Source organism: Gymnoscopelus microlampas (genome assembly GCF_963454915.1).
Source record: "Gymnoscopelus microlampas genome assembly, chromosome: 13".
Taxonomy (NCBI): domain Eukaryota; kingdom Metazoa; phylum Chordata; class Actinopteri; order Myctophiformes; family Myctophidae; genus Gymnoscopelus; species Gymnoscopelus microlampas.
This window is the reverse complement of record NC_139950.1, coordinates 14,972,749-14,995,095: the sequence shown is the minus strand read 5'-3', so window position 1 is coordinate 14,995,095 and position 22,347 is coordinate 14,972,749. Positions and strand designations below refer to the sequence as shown.

Here is a 22,347-nt window from a genome sequence, read left to right as displayed (position 1 = left end):
TTGAAATGGCATACAATCTGTTCAGATGAGGGTTCTGCAAAATACATATCAAATTTTGGGGTCCTTGATATGAAAGAGTTTGAAAACCACTGTGTTGGTCAAAAGAGTAGCCATAGCTGAATGGGTAGAGAGCCTGCCTAAGAAACATAAAGTCCTGAGTTCAAATCCTGAGCTAGGGCTAGGCAATGTGAAAGACACTGAGCTCCTAACTGCTCCTCTGTGGGTAGCAATCAGCTGGGTAAAACTGAATTTGCCCTGTGGGATCAAATTTGAATTATTATTAGAAGGGTGGGGGTGTGATGTTGCAGTGGTCCATTTTATTCCCCCTAGCTGCACAGTGCAGGAGCTTTGAGAGTCTGTTTGCCTCCCTTGAGTCAGTATGACAGTATCATGTTTTCTATCAATATGTTGGATTCATGTTAAAAGGGATAGTTCACAAATGTTTACATTTATAATGTTATTTTCAGTGATGGAGACAAACCGCACAGACATTCACTGTACTTTAGCACATTTTGGAAAACTTGACTTTGACTTAGTATAGTCTGTCCTTTTTTCCTTACAATTTAGTATAGTCTGCCTTGATCTCCAGACCAAAGAGACAGTGTGGAAGTGAATGGATAGAGTGACTGCCTAATAGGATTTAAGGTTGGCAGGTTGAAAATATGCATGTGGCATTTAAAGCTACAGTCCTAAATAATCTGTACTATTACCTTTTTAATTCAATGGGGCAAATTAAATCCAACCCAAGTCTACCACCAGGTTTTCTAGGCTAGGGTATGAGATTCAGTGAGTGAGTCAGTAGTCTCTTGATGGGTATGTGGGTCCCTCACCTCTGCTCTTGTGATGCTGCCAGCGTAATTCCATAGCCTCACAGAAAACTATACCTTACCTTAACCTGACACTAACTAACCTATCATAAAGAAGTGACCCGCAGTGGATTCGAACGCTCAAGCCTTGGATGATGGATCATAAAGTAAGCACACTATCAGACTAAACGTTTCCAAAGCAGTCTATCTGGAATGGGCCTGGCCAGTAGGCCAGTCACTTCAGCCTTGCCTTAATTAGAATAACGAATATAACATAAAATAATGTAGCTTTATTTTATAACTTCAAGGGTTCCCAAATGTTTCAGGCTGTGAGTGTGAATCCCTAAAATAATCATATTTGAACTGGGGACCCCCCAAAATAATCATACTTGAACTGGGGACCACCCACCCTGACAAGCACTTTAAATGGAAGGCATTAGATTTAGTTTGACTCGGTTCCACAGATAAATATTGTGAAAATAGCCAAACTACAAGCGCACAATGCCTTAAAAGTCATTAAATTGTCACTTTAGAAATGTGTTACCCTGTATACACTTATACTGTATAGGTTGGTTTGTTTACTGTTGAGAGAGAAAACAATGTTGCCCATTAAGCTAATCTGGGGACCCCCTCTGAGGGTCCCGATCCCAAGTTTGGGAACCACTGGCCTACTATACTATATATAGTAACAATAACAATACAACCATTTTGAATACAGATCACAAACTGTAAGTAGAACAGAAACCTAACATTAGGGAATCATCTGAATTGCTAATAGCCTAAAATGCTCAATATTGCAACAAATAGTGTAGCGACCAGAGCTGGGATGGAGCTCTGACCTCAGTCCCAGAGGACCACAATGGAAACAAGCCTTTTTGTGTTATCCTTATAACAATCATTGTACAATTGTACCTCTGTATCCTACTGTTAATAAAGTATTCCATTAATCTGTTTACTCAAACTGTTTACTGTACATATTTGTTTTGTTTTTGTTTTTATGATGTTTTGCATAGTAGTGTATATCTGTCTGTCATTAAATGTCTCTATGAATTGAGTACAAAGGACCCCAATGGAAACAAGTCATCTTTCTTGGGTTTTAAATACTCTTAGCTGACCTTGCATTATACTTTCATCTTTTTTTGTTTTTTTTTGGCAAAATTCTAATAATTCGATCAATCAAAAAACCATGCTGGCCGTAACACACCTCCATCCCTGCATTCAACAAACTACATAAGGAAGGGGGAGCTGTCACTCAGACTCCAAGTGACCAATGGAGAGCTGTCTTACATCTATGACCCGCCTTCTGAACTTTAACCCCTCACACAAAAAAATCCAAGAGAGAAAAAAAATCAAGACCAAAGACATAGGTTTAGAGAGAGAAGGCATTTTGCAATCAGAAAAAAACAACTTTCATTTGCAAATGAGGAAAAAAAACATTAAAAACATTTTATTTAGCATAACACATTTTATTACCCAAACATTTTACTAAGTATTTTGTTTTATGTAGTTTAAACAGTTTAATTTAAAAATATTTTTTTGTTCTGTTTATATAATTTCCTTTGCTTACAAATTATTATTTTTTTCTTGCTGTTTTAATTTGTTTTCATTCAAAACTATTCTTTGCTCTGTTTATATTTTTTCTCTCTCAAATGTTTTTCTTTTGTTTGGTTAATAAAGACACAAATGTAACTCCATACTAGGCACGCTCACACGCACACGCAGGCGCGCGCGCACACACACACACACACACACACACACACACACACACACACCACACACACACCCACACACACGGCGAGCGAGGGAGAGAGGGAGGAAGGGAGAGGGAGAGAGGGAGGGGGGTGGAAGGGTCATACAGTGACGTTTTGATAACTGCCAGTGCCAGGTGTGCTAGCCTGTACTCTATACTTACAAATAAAAGTACTGCACTCCAAATTTGACTTAAGCTGAAGTAATGGCATCAAAATATACTCATACCAAACGTAAAGGTAGGCTAATTATGCAGAATGGACAATTGTAAACCAGCATTGTGGACAATGTAAACCAGCAGTACTAGAGGTCCTGGTAGGATACAAACCAGCAGTAGAGGTCCTGGTAGGATAGAAAACCAGCAGTACTAGAGGTCCTGGTAGGATAGAAAACCAGCAGTACAGGTCCTGGTAGGACAGAAAACCAAAAGCACTAGAGGTCCTGGTAGTTGAAATATGGAGATGCAAGGTTTCTGCCCGACAGCAACGATCTGTAGAGTGTACAGTGATGCCCCACTTCTACGGCAGGGTGTGCTCATGTGAAATTCAACAGTTTCCATCCTGGTTTACTCTCCCTGCCTGACTGCCTGCATTCTAACTCACTCATCTCTTGTCATTTGTGTTTGTGTTATCTTGGGGTCTAGCTGTCAAGGAGAGGGTCTGTCCGTCTCTGTGAATGTCTGGCTGTGTGTGTGTGTGTGTGTGTGTGTGTGTGTGTGTGTGTGTGTGTGTGTGTGTGTGTGTGTGCGTGCGTGCGTGCGTGCGTGCGTGCGCGCGCGCGTGCGTACGTGCGTGCGTGCGTGTGTGTGTGTGTTTTCTCCTATGATCCATATGTTCAGCTGTAGCTGAACACTTAGACTGCTTTGGTACGAGTCTTCAGAGTGATCAGTTCTGAAAGACAGGCTTTGAATACAGTCTGTAGTTCATAATCAGTAGATACAGTCTGTTTAATTGTACAAGCATTTAAAGCATTTTGTAATCTGCAAACTTCATGTTCCAATCGGTTGGCAATATTAATGCAGGTGGTTCATAGTTTGACTGGTAGATTAGACTAAATAAATCAACCGTTTGATGTAAATTCCCCTTTAATCTTAAGATAGTATACACACGTTTATGTGTTTGTTTGTGTTTGTTTGTTTTTGTTTGAAGATTAAAAAAAGCAACATGATCAACTGTTATTTGATTGGGATAAGTGTTACAAGGTTAAAAGGTTACAAGGTTCTTTATTCTGTTACATCTTGTGGACAGGTACATATACTGCAAGAGTAACATTTACTTTTGTTCGTGTCCTCGGACGTTGCAGAAGCAGCAGCAGCAGCATAGTAACATCATAAACACCAGTAGTGATAGGAAAAGAAGAGGAAAGAAAAAAACAAACCAGCCATATTAATACAAAATACATTATAATGTATACACTATGGCAGTCTATGAGTAGCAGCAAAATCTAAAAGTGGATATGCTAGGTGTATATAATGTAGGCTAAACAACACACACACAGCATACAGTACACAGTGACACAGGATGTATAATGAATAGGTTACAAACTTTTGGCAGTGACTCAGGAGGTAAAGCGGCCGTCTTGGAATCCGAAGGTTCCAGGTTCGATCCCCTGGCTCCTCCTGGCTAAGTGTTCTTGAGCAAGACACAGACTGAACCCCCAACTGCTCCCGATGAGCAGGTTGGTGCCTTGCACGGTTTCCTCCGCCATCTGTGTGTGAATGTGTGTAATTGTGTATGAATGGGTGAATGTGAAGTACATTATAAAGCACTTTGGAGAAAGGTGCTATACTGTAGCTGCAGTCCATTTACCATCATTTAATAGTGAAAATAGATGATCGAAAAGCTTGTGTTGCGATGCCTTGTAGAGCTTGTAGATCTCCTATTTCACTAGGTCTAGCATTTTTTTTGTTTGTTTGAAAAATGTTTGAGTTTTTATTGTATTTTATATATAATTTGTAAAATGTTTTGACAATGATTTATTTTTATTTTTAGGAAATGCAACAAAAAAAGTGCATGTTTATTCGCGAGAAGTATCGCAACCCAAAAAGATGTTTGGGAAACACTGCCGTATAGGGAGTCAGACCTGTCATCAGTCTGACCTCTAGTGGCACGCCCTGCCTGTTTGCATCCAAGAAGGGCTCATTGGTTTATGTTATAAACCAATGAGAAAATAATACATTGACCCTATCAGGGTTCGTTATAGTTCCTCCTCACACTCATAGTCCCCCTATCACAGACGCACACGCATAATTTACATGACAATCATTATGCTTTGCCCTGACTACTCCTTATTTCAGTTCGTTCTCTTAATAAACTGTTGAACTTCTGACTCCTGGCTGAAGTTATATTAGACAGTCAAACAGTGATTAGAGCCCAATTGGCTTCCTTTATAAAAAGTTTAATATTTTAAAAAATATACATGTGAACAAAAATGAATGGACGTACTGGTTACTCATCCGTGTTTACATGAAACATCCTGTATCATAAATTATGTTTCTCCACTGTTTCTCCATGGATAGTAATGGAAGATGGTCTCTGTCTTGTCTGTCTGTGACTGGTGTGTCAGGAGCGAATCTCGCAAACCGCTGTACCGATCAGAGCCAAATCCCTTATGCACACACCGCAGCTTTCTCACACGTTTTACACATATTGCAATATTTAACTTTCATTTTTAATAATGAAATTCAATGTAGATCTGAAGACATAAGAAGTCTGATATCCACACATTGGAGCTTTCAAAACTTGCAGCCCAACATCATTCATTTATTTGGATTATGTCACAACAACATCGCAAGACTGTGCAGACAAAAATAAAAGGAAAAACAGTAAACACGTGAACGCCACAGATATCATCACAATGTCTATATACAACATCTCGTTCTCGTTGCCGCTCTCCTGAGCGGGTGCGGGGCGTTCACTTTGAGCTGTTTGCGTCTGGCTCCTTATGGATTCCACCAGTCTCTGGCTGGACTGTTCTTCCTCCTGCCTACCGTCCGGAAAGGCGTGCTTATAGAAACAGTTTGAGCCAAACAGGCAATTTCCCCGGCCCTCGTCGAAATACAGACACGGTTTAATCCCCATGTCGTCCTTGTACTTCTGGATGAGCTTCTGCTTGTCGTCCTTGTCTTCGACCCAGTACTCGCTCGGAATGACAAAGTTGGACGTGACTCGACACCTGTAGCAGGACTTGATGACGTTGCTTTTGAACTGCTTGGCGCTCCTCCACTTGCGGATGCACCGGAGACAGTAGCAGTGGTCGCAGTTGGAGAGGACTCCGAAGCGGCGCTCGCTGGGATTGGCCTTCTCGAACACCACCTCCATGCACAAGCCGCATTTCATGTCCTTGCTGCGCTGGATGGCGAAGGAAATCTCCATGTCCTTTTCGTGGGCCTCGATGCAAGCCTTGGTGTGCTTTGCACGCTGGGTGTTGTCGATGGGGTGGAGCACTTGCAGGCCACACATGTCGCACACGTCAAAGTGGAGGTAAGTGCAACTGCGCCCGCCACACTTACCCAGCGCAGCGGCGCGTGGACACAGCTGGTTCCTCCGTTCTTTGTCGTTCGCGGTCTGGTCTTTCTCGAAAGCATCAAAGAGAGGGACAGGCCTCTTCGCTTTCACTGGCTTGTCTCGTCCGCTGTAGGGCTGCCCTGGCACAAACTCTGCAGCAAGAGGACACAGCTTCTTCCTCATTTCTCTGACGTTCACAGTCGGAGATTGAGAGTTAGAGTCATCTATACATGGATTTGGCTGCTCCCGGTCAGACTGAGCCACAGTGCTGGCCATTTCTGAAGGCGGGACGTTAACTGGCGAGGCATCTGCTGCCTTGTCGGCATCATCACCTAGTAGCTCACAGGCTTTATCATCCTGAGGCAGGTAATTGAGTATAAGTCTGGTCCTGACCGCCTCCAGGGTCATGTCAGATGTGAAACAGCTCAAGTATCGGTAGCTCAAGCGACAAAACGCTTCATAAATCGGCAATGTACCAGATTTCCTCGAAGACAAGGTTTTATCTTGGCAGCACTGACGTCAGAGTTGTTCCAGCCTTGTGATTGGCTGGCAGACATTGTCAAGGATTCAAATATAGAGCACACCTTTATTTACCTCACTTGTATACTAGATTCTTTATGATGTGGCCCTGAACTGTTTAAATGAGTGTGTGCGTGTCGCGCGCACACATGCACATTCACTCTAATGTCAGAGGCCGATAGACAGATCACGATTTTTCACATATTATGTTCCATATTCTTGAAATATATAACTTTTAAGTTTAATTTCATAATGGAAATCAATGGGACTTGGTCCACATTTATTTATATACTGTATATATATATACACCAAATGTGCCCAAATGTATGAACTTAATACTATATAAAAATAACATCCTTAACATTTGTGGTCAAGGAAAAATGGAAAAACATGTGGGAAAAGTAACCATTATACAGTATATCGGCATAGCAAGCTAACATCTATTGCAAAAAGGTGACAAGAAGGGATACAAAAAGAGAGCAGCACTAGGGGGTGAGGTGGAGTTTGAAGAGGTGAGTCTACGGCAGACAACTGGGAGTTAGTCTTCACACTTCTTACTGAACATTGTGGTCGTCATTGTTTTGTACGTCCGTACTTTTCACAAACTGAGTATTCAATCAATCAAAAACACAAAAAGCACTACTGCTGCCACACAAAAAAACAACGGCCGTGTTTAGAAGACAGTATTTATTATTTCATAAACTAGATGTGTGTTTGCAAGTGCTTGATGCCCTTGGGCAAGGTCAGAAGGGACCCCTCTCTCTGGCTCCTCCTGCTGGCCACGAGTCAGGGTGACAACTTAAAGGAGTGGTTCATCTGTTAGTACTACACACCTCATGAAGCCTTGAATTCATGGAGATTGTTTAGTTTTTGTCGCATTCCTGAGTCAATAATTTGATGAGGAGATGGTCATCTTCTTCCTCATCTCGTCCATCCATCTTCTTTTCTCTGCCTTCCTCCCTGCTGGTTTCTCCTGGATCTCACCTTCTCTGTCCTTCCTTCGCACACGCTGGCAAATGAATGCAGCTGGTCAACATCCATGTGATTCACTTCCAGTGGTGGAAAAAAGTACTCACATTTTGTACTTAAGTAAAAGTATCAATACTGCAATGTAGAAATACTCTGTTACAAGTAAAAGCCCGGAATTAAAAATGTGCTTGTAGAAGTAGAAAGTGCTCATTATGCAGAATGTCCCATTTCACACGTTTTCAAATGTATGAAATGTATAAAAATCTTTTGCAAGTAGCAGATCTACAAGCTCACAATACGTTGCATCGTGACACATTATGAGCTTGTAGATCGTTTATTTTCAAATGGCTGAAATGCATATAGGGCTGAAGTGGTTAATATACAGTATGTGTTGTAATAATATAATCTAAATCTACAAAGTAACCAGTAACTAAATCTTTCGAATAATTATAGCGGAGTAAAAAGTACAATATTTGCCTTTGAAATTGTGGAGAAGTAAAAGGAAATACTCAAGTAAAGTAAATAAAAACCTCAAAATTGTACTTACTGTAGGTACAGTACTTGAGTAAATGTAGTAGTTACTTTACACCACTGTGTGCTGGAGTGTTCACGTTGTGGTGCACTTAGGGGAAAATGGCAACCAAGGTAGTCTCTCACTTCAGCTGGACGTCATCGTCTGAACAGAGATCCCCACCTCTATATTCTCCGGTGATCTGGCCTTCAAAACTCCTTCAAAGTCAGGATGGTGCTTCAAAGTTCACACTGGCAGCTACAGAGATACCATTCTTCTTTCAATGAAAGCCAGTGACATGGAGATACTAAGATAGGCTACATCTGACGTTTGTAGTTGCTACAAAACCTACAACAGCTACAAAGCTACAAAAAAAGTTAATCTGGTTTCAACTTCAGATACAAAGCTACAAAGATACAAATATGTTGTGTAGCTTTGTATCTTTGTATCTGCCAGTGTGAACGCAGAATTACACTTTTTTTTTTCAAGGAATGTTTTTCCATTGATATAGTTCTTTCACACTTAGTTCCCATTGCTGTGGTTTTCCATGCAAAGTAAGTACAAGACTTCCTTGTAAACCAAGAAATACTGCTAGGTCAACTTTTCCTGGCTTGACACCCACTTTAAACAATCCCAAAATACATGCATGTGCTTGCATACATACAAAACGTTTGTGTGGCTGCAGTATGCAAGCGCACGCATATCAATTAGGCTACATTTCTGTGCATGCCGTGTATATAAAGGGGCCTCTAGATTATTACTGCGGCTTGTCAGTTCCTCGTCTGCAAGGATTATGTAGAGCAGTGGTTCTCAACATGGGGTCCAGAGGGGCATCCAAAGGAGATCCCCAGCTAAATAAGGAAAGGTTAGGAACAAACTCTGGGAGAGCATTATATTGATCCATTTGGTTCCATTTGTGCACTCTCAGAGGTAAATTAACAATGTAGATTTCAGTGTAAATGTGAGTGCTATAGTAGAGATAAAAAATGATAACAAATGGGGGGGTCTGTGGCCTAATGCATACCAAACTGGGAATCCTTGAAATGAAAAATCACTGATATAAGAGTGATCATGCTGCTGTGGGAGGTTGGGGTCGCGGTTTGAGAGAACTAACCCTATGAAAAGACATAGGGAGGGATGGATGGATGGATGGATGGATGGATGGATGGATGGATGGATGGATGGATGGAGAGACTGGTAGAGAAGGAAGAGAAAAGAGGAGCTCATTCTTTCCCCGTGGTAAGGAGTTGCAGGGCTTTCTGTAGGTTCTGAATGGCAGTGGGGACGTCCTCATACTGCAGAGCACTGCCGGCGTACTTACAGTACTTCTGGGCCCGAGTGAAGTCCTCTGGCCTGAGATGCACATGGCCCCCCAGGTTGGCGCTGAGCAGCGCAGGGTTTACAGGGGGCACAGATCTGGGCAGGGGCACCAGTTTGAAGGACTCTTCTGTCGTGGGTGGAGGCAGCTCAGCAGGCGTGTTCACTGACACGTGGGCCCCCCCCGGTGGCGGGAAGTGGATGTTGTTGTAATTGGTCGGATTGGGGCCGATCGCCCCGCTGAAGCCAATTCCAGGGGCCGGGCCCTGGTTGCCCTGGGGATACGGAGGAGCAGATTCACCCATTAAGGAACCTCCATTTGAGGCCCCGGGATCTGAAAAACCTCGATACAACTCATCTGCCTCCTCATCCTGCTCCATGTCGACGGGCCCGGACTGCGGTGTTGCTCCGCTCGTCAGACAGTTGTGGATGTAGGTGGACTTCCAGCGCGCGTACTTCCTGTGTTGGACGTTCTCGTCCGACAGCTCCCCGAACACCGTGAGGACGTCTATTAGTAGGCTGGCGGTGTAGAAGGACTTGACCATGTTCTTGTGGAAGTGCCCTGAGCGGTCTTCATTGTCGGCATAGAGGAACAACTTCAAGGTGTAGTTCTCGATGTGGGCGTTCCCCACCACCTCCTGACTGATGGAGTCGTCTTCGCCCAGCTCTTTCTTCATCGACTCAAGCTGGTCCATGAGTTTGGCCAGGAACTTTCTGCTCTCTGGTGTTTTACTGTCCAGCTTCATACCTGCTTGCATCGCATACAGGCGACAGTAGTAGGACACGACTGGATCCCTTTTTTCATGCTCCTGTGCGGTTCGCAGATAGTGTTGAATGCCTCTGAGCTGGGGTGGTAAGGCCATGCTTTGTTAGTCACACACTAGAAATGAAGATGAAGCCAGGAATAAATGCAGCATTCTATGCTTGCATGAACCTATACGGTCTGTCTCCCATTTATATTGAGACCCAGAACTCTCGCAAGCTGATTGGTTGAAACAATTGCCCATATACAGTATGGAGGTCCCCGGACTCGCCCAAGCTGATTGGTTGAAACAATTGCCCATATACAGTATGGAGGTCCCCGGACTCGCCCAAGCTGATTGGTTGAAACACCTGCCCATATATGGAGATCCCCGAACTGTCTCAAGTTGCATGCATCATTGACGTGATGTCAGACGTATTATGTGAAACATTAGTGTGAATGCACTTACTGGCAAAGGTGCACAAGAACTTTGTCGCTGATCGGTCTAGAGGATTGTCTCTGGAAACACAGATGCAGGCGCGCCCTCTTCTATAGACGCCGTAAAAACAGAGTGACTTCAGACGTGTGTTTGAGGAGAGAGAGGAGGCTGGGGGAAAGAATGGCGGCGTCCAAGCTGAAGCAAGACATGGCTCCTACGGGAGGTTACGCTCCTATCGATTATAAGAGAAACTTGCCCAAGCGAGGACTCTCTGGCTACAGCATGTTTGGCGTCGGAATCGGATCGATGCTGTTCGGCTACTGGAGGCTGTTCAGGTGGAACAGAGAGAGGAGGAGGCTGCTGATCGAGGAGTTAGAGGCCAGGATAGCTCTGATGCCCTTGCTGCAGGCGGAACACGATCGGAGCACACTGCGGAAGCTGAGGGAGAATCTCGAGGAAGAAGCTATCGTTATGAAGGACGTCCCGGGCTGGAAGGTCGGGGAGAGTGTCTTCCACACGGGCCGCTGGGTGCCCCCCCTCTCACAGGAGCTGTACAACCTCAGACCCCGCGAGGAGCTTTTGCACGAGCGCTTCGGGTTCCGCTGGTATGTGTAGAAGTGAAAATAAACATCGAATTTACGGAACCATTTGGTTCTATTTGTACACTCAGAGTTACAGACCGTAAGGGTCCATTTGGAGCTTTGGTGTCCCTACACCTGACAGTGTTCTAGTGCAGTGGTTCTCAACCTGTGGGCCAAATGATTTTGATGCCAGATGATAGCTTAATGTGCAACTTTGTTTTCTGTAAACAAGTAAAAACATACAGTACTGTATGTGTATACATGGTGTCTGCACATTTCTAAAGTGACAATTTAAGGACTTTTATGACCCTTTTAGTACCTCCAAAATTACAAAGATTAAATGAAATAAGACCATTACTGTGTCAGAAGTAATCAACAAACATTGTCAAATTGTCAAAAAAAAGTACTTATCTGTGGAACCGAGTCAAACTAAATGTTATGCCTCAAACTCGTACAAATCCAAGTGCTTGTCAGGGTGGGGGTCCCCCCAGTTCAAATTATTATTTTGGGGGGTCGCTGCCTGAAAAGATTGAGAACCACTGCTCTAGTGTTTTTCGCTTCCTGTGCCCCACCGTGTTTCGTCTGTTCAACTTTTTGAGCTAGACTAGGCCCCATGCCCGTTGGGAACGATGCCTGTTAGGAACACATGCCCCTCTGGTTAATATAGTTGTACCTGTTGTCAGAGTACCCGTTGTGTGTGTGTGTGTGTGTGTGTGTGGGGGGGGGATATGCAGAGTTATATTTTGGGACAATTGCCGATCCGACCAACTCACTCGGCACATCACTCCCTCGGGTCCTCACCGATATGCCAGCCAAGTCTGATCGGTCGATGGACGCAGAGTTTGCACATTTATAGATATTATAGATATATAGACTACTCAGGAACGATGGAAGTCCAATGCAGCTACGGCCAAATATAGAGTGTGTTGTTTAACCTCAATGTGTCGTCATGGCATCAGGCGCAAAAAAATCATCTCAAAAGGGAGAAATAATACATGGTGCAGAGCACTTACACCCATTGATTTAGTGTAAGTGAAAACTATGATAGCAGGGGCAGAGGTGTAAAGTAACTAAGTACACAAGTACTGTACTTAAGTACACTTTTGAGGTATTTTTTTTACTTTACTGGAGTATTTCCAATTTTCAGTACTTTTACTTCTACTCCACTACATCTCAGAGGCAGATATTCGACTTTTACTCCACTACAATTATTTGAAAACTTGAGCTACTAGTTACTTTGTAGATTTTGATTATTATTACAAAACATATACATTATAAACCATTATAAAATAGCCGATCTACGAGCTCACAATGCGTCGCGGTGGACACATTGAAGTAGGGATCAGAGGGCCGGCCCAACGGAAGGCAATCAAAGAAAAAAGTTGGCACTGCCACTGAAGGGAGCAGTCACTGGGTGCAACTGAAACGGATGGGCTGCCAAATGACCGCGTGGTGCCACCGTGCGACACACACCCAGGTCTGATCAGCCTGCGGTGGGCCAACCTCGGCAGAGGGTGTCTTGTGATAAATGGCCGAAACACCCAATGAGCTCGGGTACACAACTGAAGATGTGTCTTGCTGGTGGCACCACGTGACATGATCATTGCCAAATCTCCAACCCCATTCAATTGGTGTGCTGAATCTTTAGGGATCTTTAAGCAATCCAAAACTTGTGAGTACTCTTTCCACCACTGAGCAGGGGGAGGCTTTCTGGTCACAGTTGGAGGCTGCAGTGAAGGTAGACGTCTCAGTCTGTATCTCTCTGGAACAGGAAGTGCAGAACAGAGAAAAGATGTCATCTGTCGGTTGTCGCTGGACACCTGGGAAAAATAAACAAAACTTAAAGGTCGATGGTGGGTTCTTAAATCATTTAACTAATAGAAACCCCTGAAAGGGTTGTGTCTTCAATGCACAGCACAAAAAACAAGCTACACTATTTCCAGACACCTTGCAAAACGTGTTCATTCATACAGGTATCGGTGGGCTTTCTGCACTTGCAAGATGTCTTGCATCCAGTGGTACAGAGCAGGCACAAGTGATTGTCTCCACACTAGCGGAAATGGAGGTAGGGCCATGAGTCGAGGAACAAACAGATTGTCCTCCATCTTCCATCCCATATTTTCAAGGCAGAAAACTGGGTGCTGCAAGTGGGCCTGCCATCAGACCAACTCCTGGAAGTGGGAACGCTGAGTGTGAAAGTGTCTCTATTGTCATGGCATACCCTTAAAGGATCAATTACACACCCCATGAAGCCTTGAATTCATGGAAATGTTTTTGTCGCATTCCTAAGCCAATAATTTGATGACCGGCGGACTCAAAGAGTCTCCTACTCTCCTATTCAAAGAGTCTCCTACGGACCAATGACCCGGTCATCCAATTATTGGCTCAGGAATGCGACAAAAACAAAAAAATCTCTGTGAATTCAAGGCTTCACTGGGTGTGTAATTGATGGAAAAAAAAGTAATTTTTGGGGTGAACTACTACTACTCCTTTAACGAACATGCTCAACTGAACTTGATGTTGTCAGCATTCATCACACCATGCAATTACTCCAATTACCAGAAAAACACTTGAAATTCATTAACGGCCTATAGAGAGTATGCACATGCATCACTTTTCCACCGGGACACCCCCCCTCATCTAGATTGAGTGGCAAAACATTGAGCAGCATGGAGCATTGGAGTTTGAAAACGAGCGCTTCCAAACTCTGAAAAATAATCACCTTCACAGAATTTATTGACAGAAAGTTATAGCTTATAACATGTCTACGGTGGATTCTTAAGAAACAAACTTTGCAAATAGAAAGAGGATAATTCAAGCTTTCCGTACAGCTGCCATGTTGGTGAGTTTAACGTTGTTTAAAACAATCAGATAGGACTTTTCTGTTTGGATGAATGGGCTGTCAAGGCCAGAAAGCAGTTTTTTGCCACTCAGTAGGCGTTCCCTCACAACTTCCGGGTACGATGATGTCACGCGCATAGCCTCTATTCCCCCTCAGAGGAGTGTTTGGATCAGCCATTACCTGCCTGTTCAAACATGAGTGAGGCATTGCATCAGTCAAGTGCAATAACATGTGGACTCTTGTGTATGAGTAAACCAACAAAAGAAAAACACAAATAAACGTCAATAGAAAAGAAAGAAAACAAAATAAAAATACAATATTCAACAAGGGTAAGGTATTTTATGTACCCCCTCCGGCTCCGCCCAAATTAAGCACTATACCTCAAACGAAGTACATTATCCTCAGGGCAAAAACACCCCCAAGAAACTCAAGGTTTTTAGTTCAATATTTATGTTTGGCTCCACTGGTTGGCCACCCGCCAGTAATATATTAAAACAGATTCAAATAAATAAAAGCAACAGCATTAGATTATTCCAATAAAATGAAACAGCATTAGATTTGTATTTGGCTCCACCTGTTGATAATGATAATTACATGCTTGCTTGCTAAATAAATAAATAAATAAATACATAAATAAAAAATCATTTAAAAATAAATAAGAAATCAATGTTCTTTTATTTGGCTTCACCTGTTGGATATCACATACCTCTTGAAGGAGCTGATGGAGCTTGTTCATGGCCCTGGGTGTTTTCTGAAGTCGCTATTGTCAAATGATTACCTTGCTTACTTTTATCAAAAAAACAATTTAGCCTAAAATACTCCACTAGTGTTATCACAGTGCTGTAAGAATGGCACAGATATGAGTTTTGGGCCGTTGCATGTCCAAAATCCCATTTAAAACTGTATTTGCCCTCAGAGCTCAAGACTTCGTAACCTTGTGGATGTGGATTTGTGGGCAGTCCCCTAGTCGACCCATCCAGATCACCATATCTCTGTGGAAGGACTTTGGAACTGCGAATCAGCACTCCGGAAAGCTGAATTCATTTCATTCTACGCCTTCCTCCAGTCTCTTCAATTCCTCCTTTTTCCCTTTACACCAGATCTCTTCACCAAAAATAGCCAACCGTGTGCTTGTAGATTGGTGCCTGTCAGCGGGTGGGGGTTGTTGAATGGGAGTAGACTCCTCACTGATAGGTACAAAAGCAGTGGCAAAACACAACCATGTGTGGGTCGGATTATTTGGCATAACGACGGCGGCATAAAATGGGTATTGGTTACTCTATTTGGAAAAAGGAAAGATAAAACAAATTCATTATAAAAGCTTGTTGCATGCACCTATATTGTATCTACAGCATAGCTCTGTGAGCCAGTTTTGGCTACAATACAATACCTCACCACAAATTGAATAATGTAGAAAAGTGAATGTCAGAGATCTGGATAGGCCTCGGTTGGTTTTGTTTGGTCGGCTGGTTTTGTTTCTTTAGATCTTTCTTTCTTGGCATACTCCTTATGGTGCATGAACATCATCAGGTCCACCACACGTTGGGTGTAGCCACACTCATTGTCGTACCAGGAAACAAGTTTGACAAATTTGTCATTGAGAGCCATGCCAGCTGCAGCATCAAAGATGGAGGAGTGGGTGTTACCAATGAAGTCAGATGACACCACAAGGTCCTCGGTGTATCCCAGTATACCATGCATAGGACCTTGTGCAGCCTTCTTCATTGCCTCCTTGATCTCTTCGTAGGGGGCGGGATGAGTCAGACGGCATGTCAGGTCCACGACAGACACATCGGCCACGGGAACCCGTAGCGATATGCCTGTCAGCTTATCTTTGAGTTCAGGGATGACTTTCCCTATAGCCTTGGTGACACCAGTAGTAGAAGGAATGATGTTCTGAAGGGCACCTCGTCCGTCACGCCATGCCTTGTTACTGACACCATCCACTGTCTTCTGGGTGCCTGTGTACGCATGTATGGTGGTCATCAGGGCCTCTTCAATGCCAAAGCTGTCATTGATGACCTTAGCCAGGGGAGCCAGGCAGGTGGTGGTGCAGGAGGAACTGCTGACGATTCTATTTGCGGAGGGGTCGTATTTGTCCTCGTTAACTCCCATAACAAACATGGGGGCGTCGGGTGAGGGGGCAGTGACTATAACACGCTTAGCTCCGCCCTGGAGGTGAATAGAGGCCTTCTCCAAAGTGAGGAGGTCTCCGGAGGCCTCAATAATGAACCTTGCTCCAGCCTCAGCCCAGGGGATTTCTGATGGCTTCTTACACTGATATACACAGATGGTGTTGTCGTTGATGAAGAGCTTGTTACCCTTGTGGGAGACCCTGCCCTTGAAACGTCCATGCATTGAGTCATACTTCAACATGTAGGCCATGTACGTTATGTCAATGAAGGGGTGGTTGATGGCCACAACTTTGATACCTTTTTTGAGGCAAGCCCTCAAAACCAGACGACCAATACGTCCATAGCCATTGATTCCAACAAAGAGTTCGGGGGAAGTTGCTGTTTTGTTTTTCTTTTGTTCTGACTGCATTCTCAACTTGGTGGGTGGGCCTTGACCTATATACTGTACAAGGTTGAGAATTTCTGTTGTAAAGTGATTAACCTTTCTAAATATACCTCAGATCAAATAATCTGTGTCAGACTCCAGGTACCTCCCTTTTAATCCTGCTGGTTATCGTTATCTAGAAATACGCCTTGGCCATTGCGTAATAGCACAAACCGTTGCCCAAATATGGATTTCTGCACAAATGATGCCACAGAAATAAACAAAGAGGACACAGCTAGTTACACCGCAAATACTAAAAATAATAATACAAAAAATGGTTTACATGAGATCACCAGAGGGGGGTGACCCCACTTTGGATAACCCCACACCCCTGCAAGCAGCCCTGGCTAAAAGCTATTCCTGTACCTGTCCCAATGCTACTCTAAAATCATACACAGCACAATTACAACATTTAAACCATAGGCTAAAAAATATGGACGAAGGGAACCATCACATGACCCATTGGTTTCTACAGACCCGTTTTGAAGCCACGTCAAATCCACCATCTTGGAACGTTTGGTCCCAAAAAGCAACCGTAAACGACTGCTATCGGCTGCAACCGCAGCGAGGGCGGGTCTTCACTCTGTAGAACCAGTAGATACCGTACTTTATCATTCATTTAAAAATGTATGGGACCATAATTAACTAAACGCATGTCATGATAATCGAAAAAAATACTTTAAACTAGCGATTGAATACATAAAGTATTCATGAAAATGTTTACTACGGTAATAAAATCAAGTGTAAAGTCTTGAAAACTGCTGCTTCTGCAGCCAGCAGGAGGTGAAGTAGCGACATCTGCTGGGCCCTTAATGGGAACTGCATGGTTAAAATAATCACTTCCTGGGCCTCAAATCCAGCAGAGCTTCCTTGCCACCTGGTCTAATCTGTGCTCTAGACTTCGGATGCCATGGCAACGGAACATGGAAGCCAACATGGAAGCCAACATGGAGGCTGACCTCTCTGGTGACAAAAATGCTGAAAAAACGATCAAAACGGTCCACAAAAAAACACGCTATTTGAGGAGTATTGATCGTAAAGTCAGTAAGAAGACTCTGAAGACTCTTGCAGTGGCCCTCATACAAGGTCATTACGATTATGCATGTACTTCATGGTATCACAACACCACCAAGGCCTTAAAAACAAGGCTCCAAACATCCCAAAACAAACTTGTAAGGCTACTTCTTGGCCTCAACTACAAAATCCATCTAACCCCTGATCATTTTGATAGGATTGGATGGCTTAGGGTTGCGGACAGAGTACAGCAACTTGCTATGGGCCTGGTCTTCAAGATATATCACAACATTGGGATCCCCCTGTATTTGTCAAAATACTTCCAAAATGTTAATGATGTCCACGATCACAATACCAGAGGCAGCTCCACAAACCTTGTCCAACCCTTTTTTGGCTCAACAAAGGGAAGTAACTCGTTCTCATGCTATTCATCAAAAATGTGGAACGCCCTACCAAAAGGAGTAAAGGAGTGTAAAACCCTACTCTCTTTCAAAACAGCCCTAAAGATACACCTTCAGGAGGCTGCAATTGGAAAATGGCCCCTGTCTAAGTCCTAACCTAACCTACCCCCCTACCCCCCCCCCCCCTCTCTCCTTCTCCTTTTGTACATATTTCTCACTCTTCATACCAGTAACCTGTAAACTGATTGTATGACATTCTATAGTAGTTGTGTATATCTGTCTGTCTCTTATATGTCATCATGATTTGTGTGCATGGGGAACTCATTTGAAACAAGCTCTGTGCTTTTATGAGTCTTCCAGTTTAGTAGACCTTGTATTGTGAATTTGTACTTCCATGTACTGTTGTTCTCATGTCTTACTAAATAAAGTACATCAATCAATCAATCAATCAATCAATCAAACCACGTCTGCATCTATCAGCGATGGAAACAGCAGCAGCCGGTGGCGGGAGCTTGGAAGGACAGTGGTTCGGTAAGCGATAGTGTGCAGCATTTCAGTGCGGCATCACTCGCACACTATCATTGTATAGTTCGGAGGGACCATTCCTTCTTGGCAGGGTGGGATGGCATGTATCGGTGGACGTTCAGCGTTGTAGTGGGCGATCAATGTCGCGTCGGTGGACGTGCCGCGTTTCTCCATGTCCCGGTAGAAATCAAAGGGAATTTCCCCCAGCCCGCGCTCCCGAATTGTGTCGCCTTTATAGCCGCTGCCAGCCGATGACAGGACACCTGCTGCACCTCGATGCTTGTTTCCTGCAGCGGGAAAAAGAGAACAGACTCCCCTTCACCACTGTACTAATTCCATACATTGTCTCTTTTACAGCAAGTCATGTCAACACAGAAGCAACATAATGTCAGAGATCCGCATGGGAATAACGCTATTATTAGGCCTCGGCTGGTGTTGTTTCGTCGGCTGGTGTTGTTTCGTCGGCTGGTGTGGTTTCGTCGGCTGGTGTTGTTTCCTCGGCTGGTGTTGTTTCGTCCGCTGGTGTTGTTTCGTCCCCTGGTTTTGTTTCCTCTTCGGCTGGTATTGTTAGGTCTGTTGGTTGTGTTTCTTTGTCGGCTGGCTTTTTTTGGTTGGCTAGCTTCGTTTTAGCTTTTTTAGGTTTAGGAAACTCCTTTCTGTACATGAATATGACCAGGTCAGCCACACGGTGAGTGTAGCCAAACTCATTGTCGTACCAGGCAATGAGTTTCACAAAGTTGTCGTTGAGGGCCATGCCAGCTGCAGCATCAAATATGGCGGAGTGGGTGTTACTAAGGAAGTCAGATGACACCACCTGTTCGTCGGTGTATCCCAGTATACCATGCAAAGGACCCAGTGAAGCGGTTTTCACTGCATTCTTGATGTCTTCGTAGGGGGCGGCTTTAGTCAGACGGCACGTCAGGTCCACGACGGACACATCAGCGATGGGAACCCGGAATGCCATGCCTGTCAACTTATCTTTGAGTTCAGGGATGATTTTCCCTATAGCCTTGGCGGCTCCAGTAGTAGAAGGGATGATGTTCTGAAGGGCACCTCGTCCGTCACGCCATGACTTGCCACTGGCACCATCCACTGCCTTCTGGGTGCCTGTGTACGCATGTATGGTGGTCATCAGGGCCTCTTCAATGCCAAAGCTTTCATGGATGACTTTAGCCAGGGGTGCCAAGCAGTTGGTGGTGCAGGAGGAAGTGCTGACAATTACATTAATGGAGGGGTCGTATTTGTTCTCGTTCACTCCCATAACAAACATGGGGGCGTCGGGGGAGGGGGAGGTGACTACCACACGCTTAGCTCCGCCCTTGAGGTGAGCTGAGGCCCTCTCCACACTGAGATAGTCTCCAGAGGCCTCAACGATGAAACTTGCTCCAGCCTCACCCCATGGGATATCTGACGGCTTCCGACACTGGAACACAGAGATGGTGTTGTCGTTGATAATGAGCTTATTACCCCTGTGGGAGACCTTGCCAGGGAAAGGTCTATGGGTGGAGTCATACTTGAACATGTAGACCATGTACTGTATGTCAATGAAGGGGTGATTGATGGCCACAACTTTGACACCTTTTTTGATGCAGGCTCTCAAAACCAGACGACCAAAACGACCAAAGCCATTGATTCCAACAGTGAGTTCTGGAGTGCCTGCTGTTGACTGCATTCTCAACTTAGTCGGTGGGCCTTGACGTCCCAAAAGGTTGAGAACTCTGACGTAGAGTGATTAATGCTTCTGCGGATGCTTCAATGCAATTTATTTGTGCCCGACTCCTGGTACCTCCCTTTTATCCTGCTGATTGACGTTTTGTAGGTGTATGCCTTGGGCATGACATAACAAAGATGTAGCACAAACTGTTGCCCAAATATGGACTTCCAGGAAGTTTTGTTTCACGTGAGATCGCTACTCAACTTGCTCCCCAGGACCAAGCCCCCAGAACCGAGAGGGATAACTGAAGCTCGGTCCTCCTGGTGGCCAACTCTGGAAGTGCAGCTGGGGCCCTGTACATGAACGAGTGACCAATGGGCTCGACTCACGAGCTTGCGCACAGGGTTGCGCACGGAGGTGACACTGCTGCGCATGCACGTGTGGCATGTGAGACATAACTCTAGGACCCGAAACGATGTGGAGGAGCCCCGCAACGTCATTGTTCCCAAACACGGAAGACGGGGTAAAAAGGGACTATGCACTGGGTGAGCAACTCCATAGAAGTTAACACATTGACTGCCATTGATATAGATGTCATTTGGTGATGTTAGTGATTACGATAGAGGGCGCTCTTCCCGCAACCTGTCAGTGATCCTAGGACTCCTGAAGAAGAATACACCCGGAGATCACGTGATCTTTAAAAAATCCAGCCCGTCCGGTCTAACTTTATCAGATTCAAACAAATACATTTATCTCTGATTTATTTTCCCAGATTGCGTTTTTGGTGAAAACAAGCTATATTCAACTGCCGATAACGGAAGATCACGGTTTACACATTTTTTTTTGCGGATGACAGACCGCTTGCCAACTTGGATGGTACTATCGTCGACCCAATGAAACCCATCCGTTGCTCGTTGTGCTCATTCGCTCAGACGTGCCTCACGAGCCTCAAGGCCATACTTTCCATTAAGCCTCATTCTGAAATCATTTGACAAAAGTCATGCATTTGTTGTAAAACTTTGTAGAAACACAGGACCTTGACTGAACCAAAACGAGCACTCCCAAAAAACTGTGGCTAGGCAATGACAATATGCATATGGACCACCTGCCGGTGCCACGAGGTTTGGTGTCAGCTCTCGTCATGTCTCTAGTACTATCGTTCCTATATTAAAATTGCCTAGAGGGTGGGCTGACGTTGGGTGGACGTCACAAACGTAATGTCAGGACTTCAGAAGCACACCGTTCCTCCGAGTCACACCAAACTTGGCGCAAACACTGTTTAGGGGTCTGCCATGAGAATAGTCACACCAGAGACCATGTTGTATAACCCAGCTTAATGTGTCATGGTCCCCCAGGGCCTACACGTTTATGAGGCAAAGCCATTGCTCTGATCCGCACCATACTTGGCACAAACACTGTTTAGGGGTCTGCCTGAGAATAGTCATTGTACAACCCGGCTTAATGTGTCAGGGGCCCCCAAGTGTAACACTTGCTGTGATCAACACAGTAATGATTTGAAGGCTGCACAGTGGCCTGAAAATCTGGTCTAATAAAAAGCTAAAAGCTGTCATCCCCTACTACACCATGCGATTCCCAACCTGTGGTCCGGGGCCCATGGCTGGTGGGCCGTGAGGGCCGTACGAGTGGGAACCCCAAATAATTGGCAAAACGCTGAGATTTTAATGATAGGGAACACATGATTAATCATTAAAATAAAAATGCTCTGAAAATGCATATGGCTGCCGTGCTAAGTGGTCAGATGGGTGGGCCGCAAATGCGGGCCCTGATCAAGAAACGTTTGGGAATCACTGCCCTAACACATATCCAGCTTTTCGTCAGCTGTTTCAGCTGATCCCAGTACGCAAGTGTGTGTGTGTGTGTGTGTGTGTGTGTGTCCACACATGGTATGAAAACATTATGCGCAAGCAATATGAGCATTCATTATTGTGATAGCACACCTTGACAAATAACATTATTGGTGACAACACTGATGGAAAATATGTAAGACTTAAATGAGCTTGAAGTAATATTGCATTATTTGGTATGATATTGATGCACTAGACTACTATTCACTGATACTTTATTACATAATGAATCAAGAAATGCTCATAAAAGTAGCTTATTTAAAATAGTAAAACACCACGTGAATGGAATGCTCACTAGAAATTAAGCTAATTTAATGTTTTACAATATTTTTTAGAATCAAGGATTTA

General features: G+C 44.2%; 4 protein-coding genes across 4 annotated transcripts; 1 reads left to right on the top strand and 3 right to left on the bottom strand.

Moving 5' to 3' along the window:
- Positions 1 to 9,283: 9,283 nt before the first annotated feature.
- Positions 9,284 to 10,240, bottom strand: LOC311059061 (vacuolar protein sorting-associated protein VTA1 homolog; the record flags this gene model as incomplete). Its single annotated transcript, XM_084076645.1, has 1 exon — positions 9,284 to 10,240. One exon carries the CDS (start codon positions 10,238 to 10,240, stop codon positions 9,284 to 9,286), a length of 957 nt encoding a protein of 318 aa, XP_083932771.1.
- A 498-nt stretch (positions 10,241 to 10,738) lies between these two features.
- LOC311059064 (NADH dehydrogenase [ubiquinone] 1 alpha subcomplex subunit 13-like) lies at positions 10,739 to 11,173 on the top strand (the record flags this gene model as incomplete). The annotated part of the gene is made up of 1 exon (XM_084076648.1): positions 10,739 to 11,173. One exon carries the CDS (start codon positions 10,739 to 10,741, stop codon positions 11,171 to 11,173), a length of 435 nt encoding a protein of 144 aa, XP_083932774.1.
- Positions 11,174 to 15,406: 4,233 nt separating this feature from the next.
- On the bottom strand, positions 15,407 to 16,525 carry LOC311058567 (glyceraldehyde-3-phosphate dehydrogenase 2-like; the record flags this gene model as incomplete). Its single annotated transcript, XM_084076030.1, has 1 exon — positions 15,407 to 16,525. The coding sequence occupies one exon, from the start codon at positions 16,523 to 16,525 to the stop codon at positions 15,407 to 15,409; it is 1,119 nt and encodes a 372-aa protein (XP_083932156.1).
- A 2,373-nt stretch (positions 16,526 to 18,898) lies between these two features.
- LOC311058566 (glyceraldehyde-3-phosphate dehydrogenase 2-like) lies at positions 18,899 to 20,152 on the bottom strand (the record flags this gene model as incomplete). Its single annotated transcript, XM_084076029.1, has 1 exon — positions 18,899 to 20,152. The coding sequence occupies one exon, from the start codon at positions 20,150 to 20,152 to the stop codon at positions 18,899 to 18,901; it is 1,254 nt and encodes a 417-aa protein (XP_083932155.1).
- Positions 20,153 to 22,347: the final 2,195 nt, after the last annotated feature.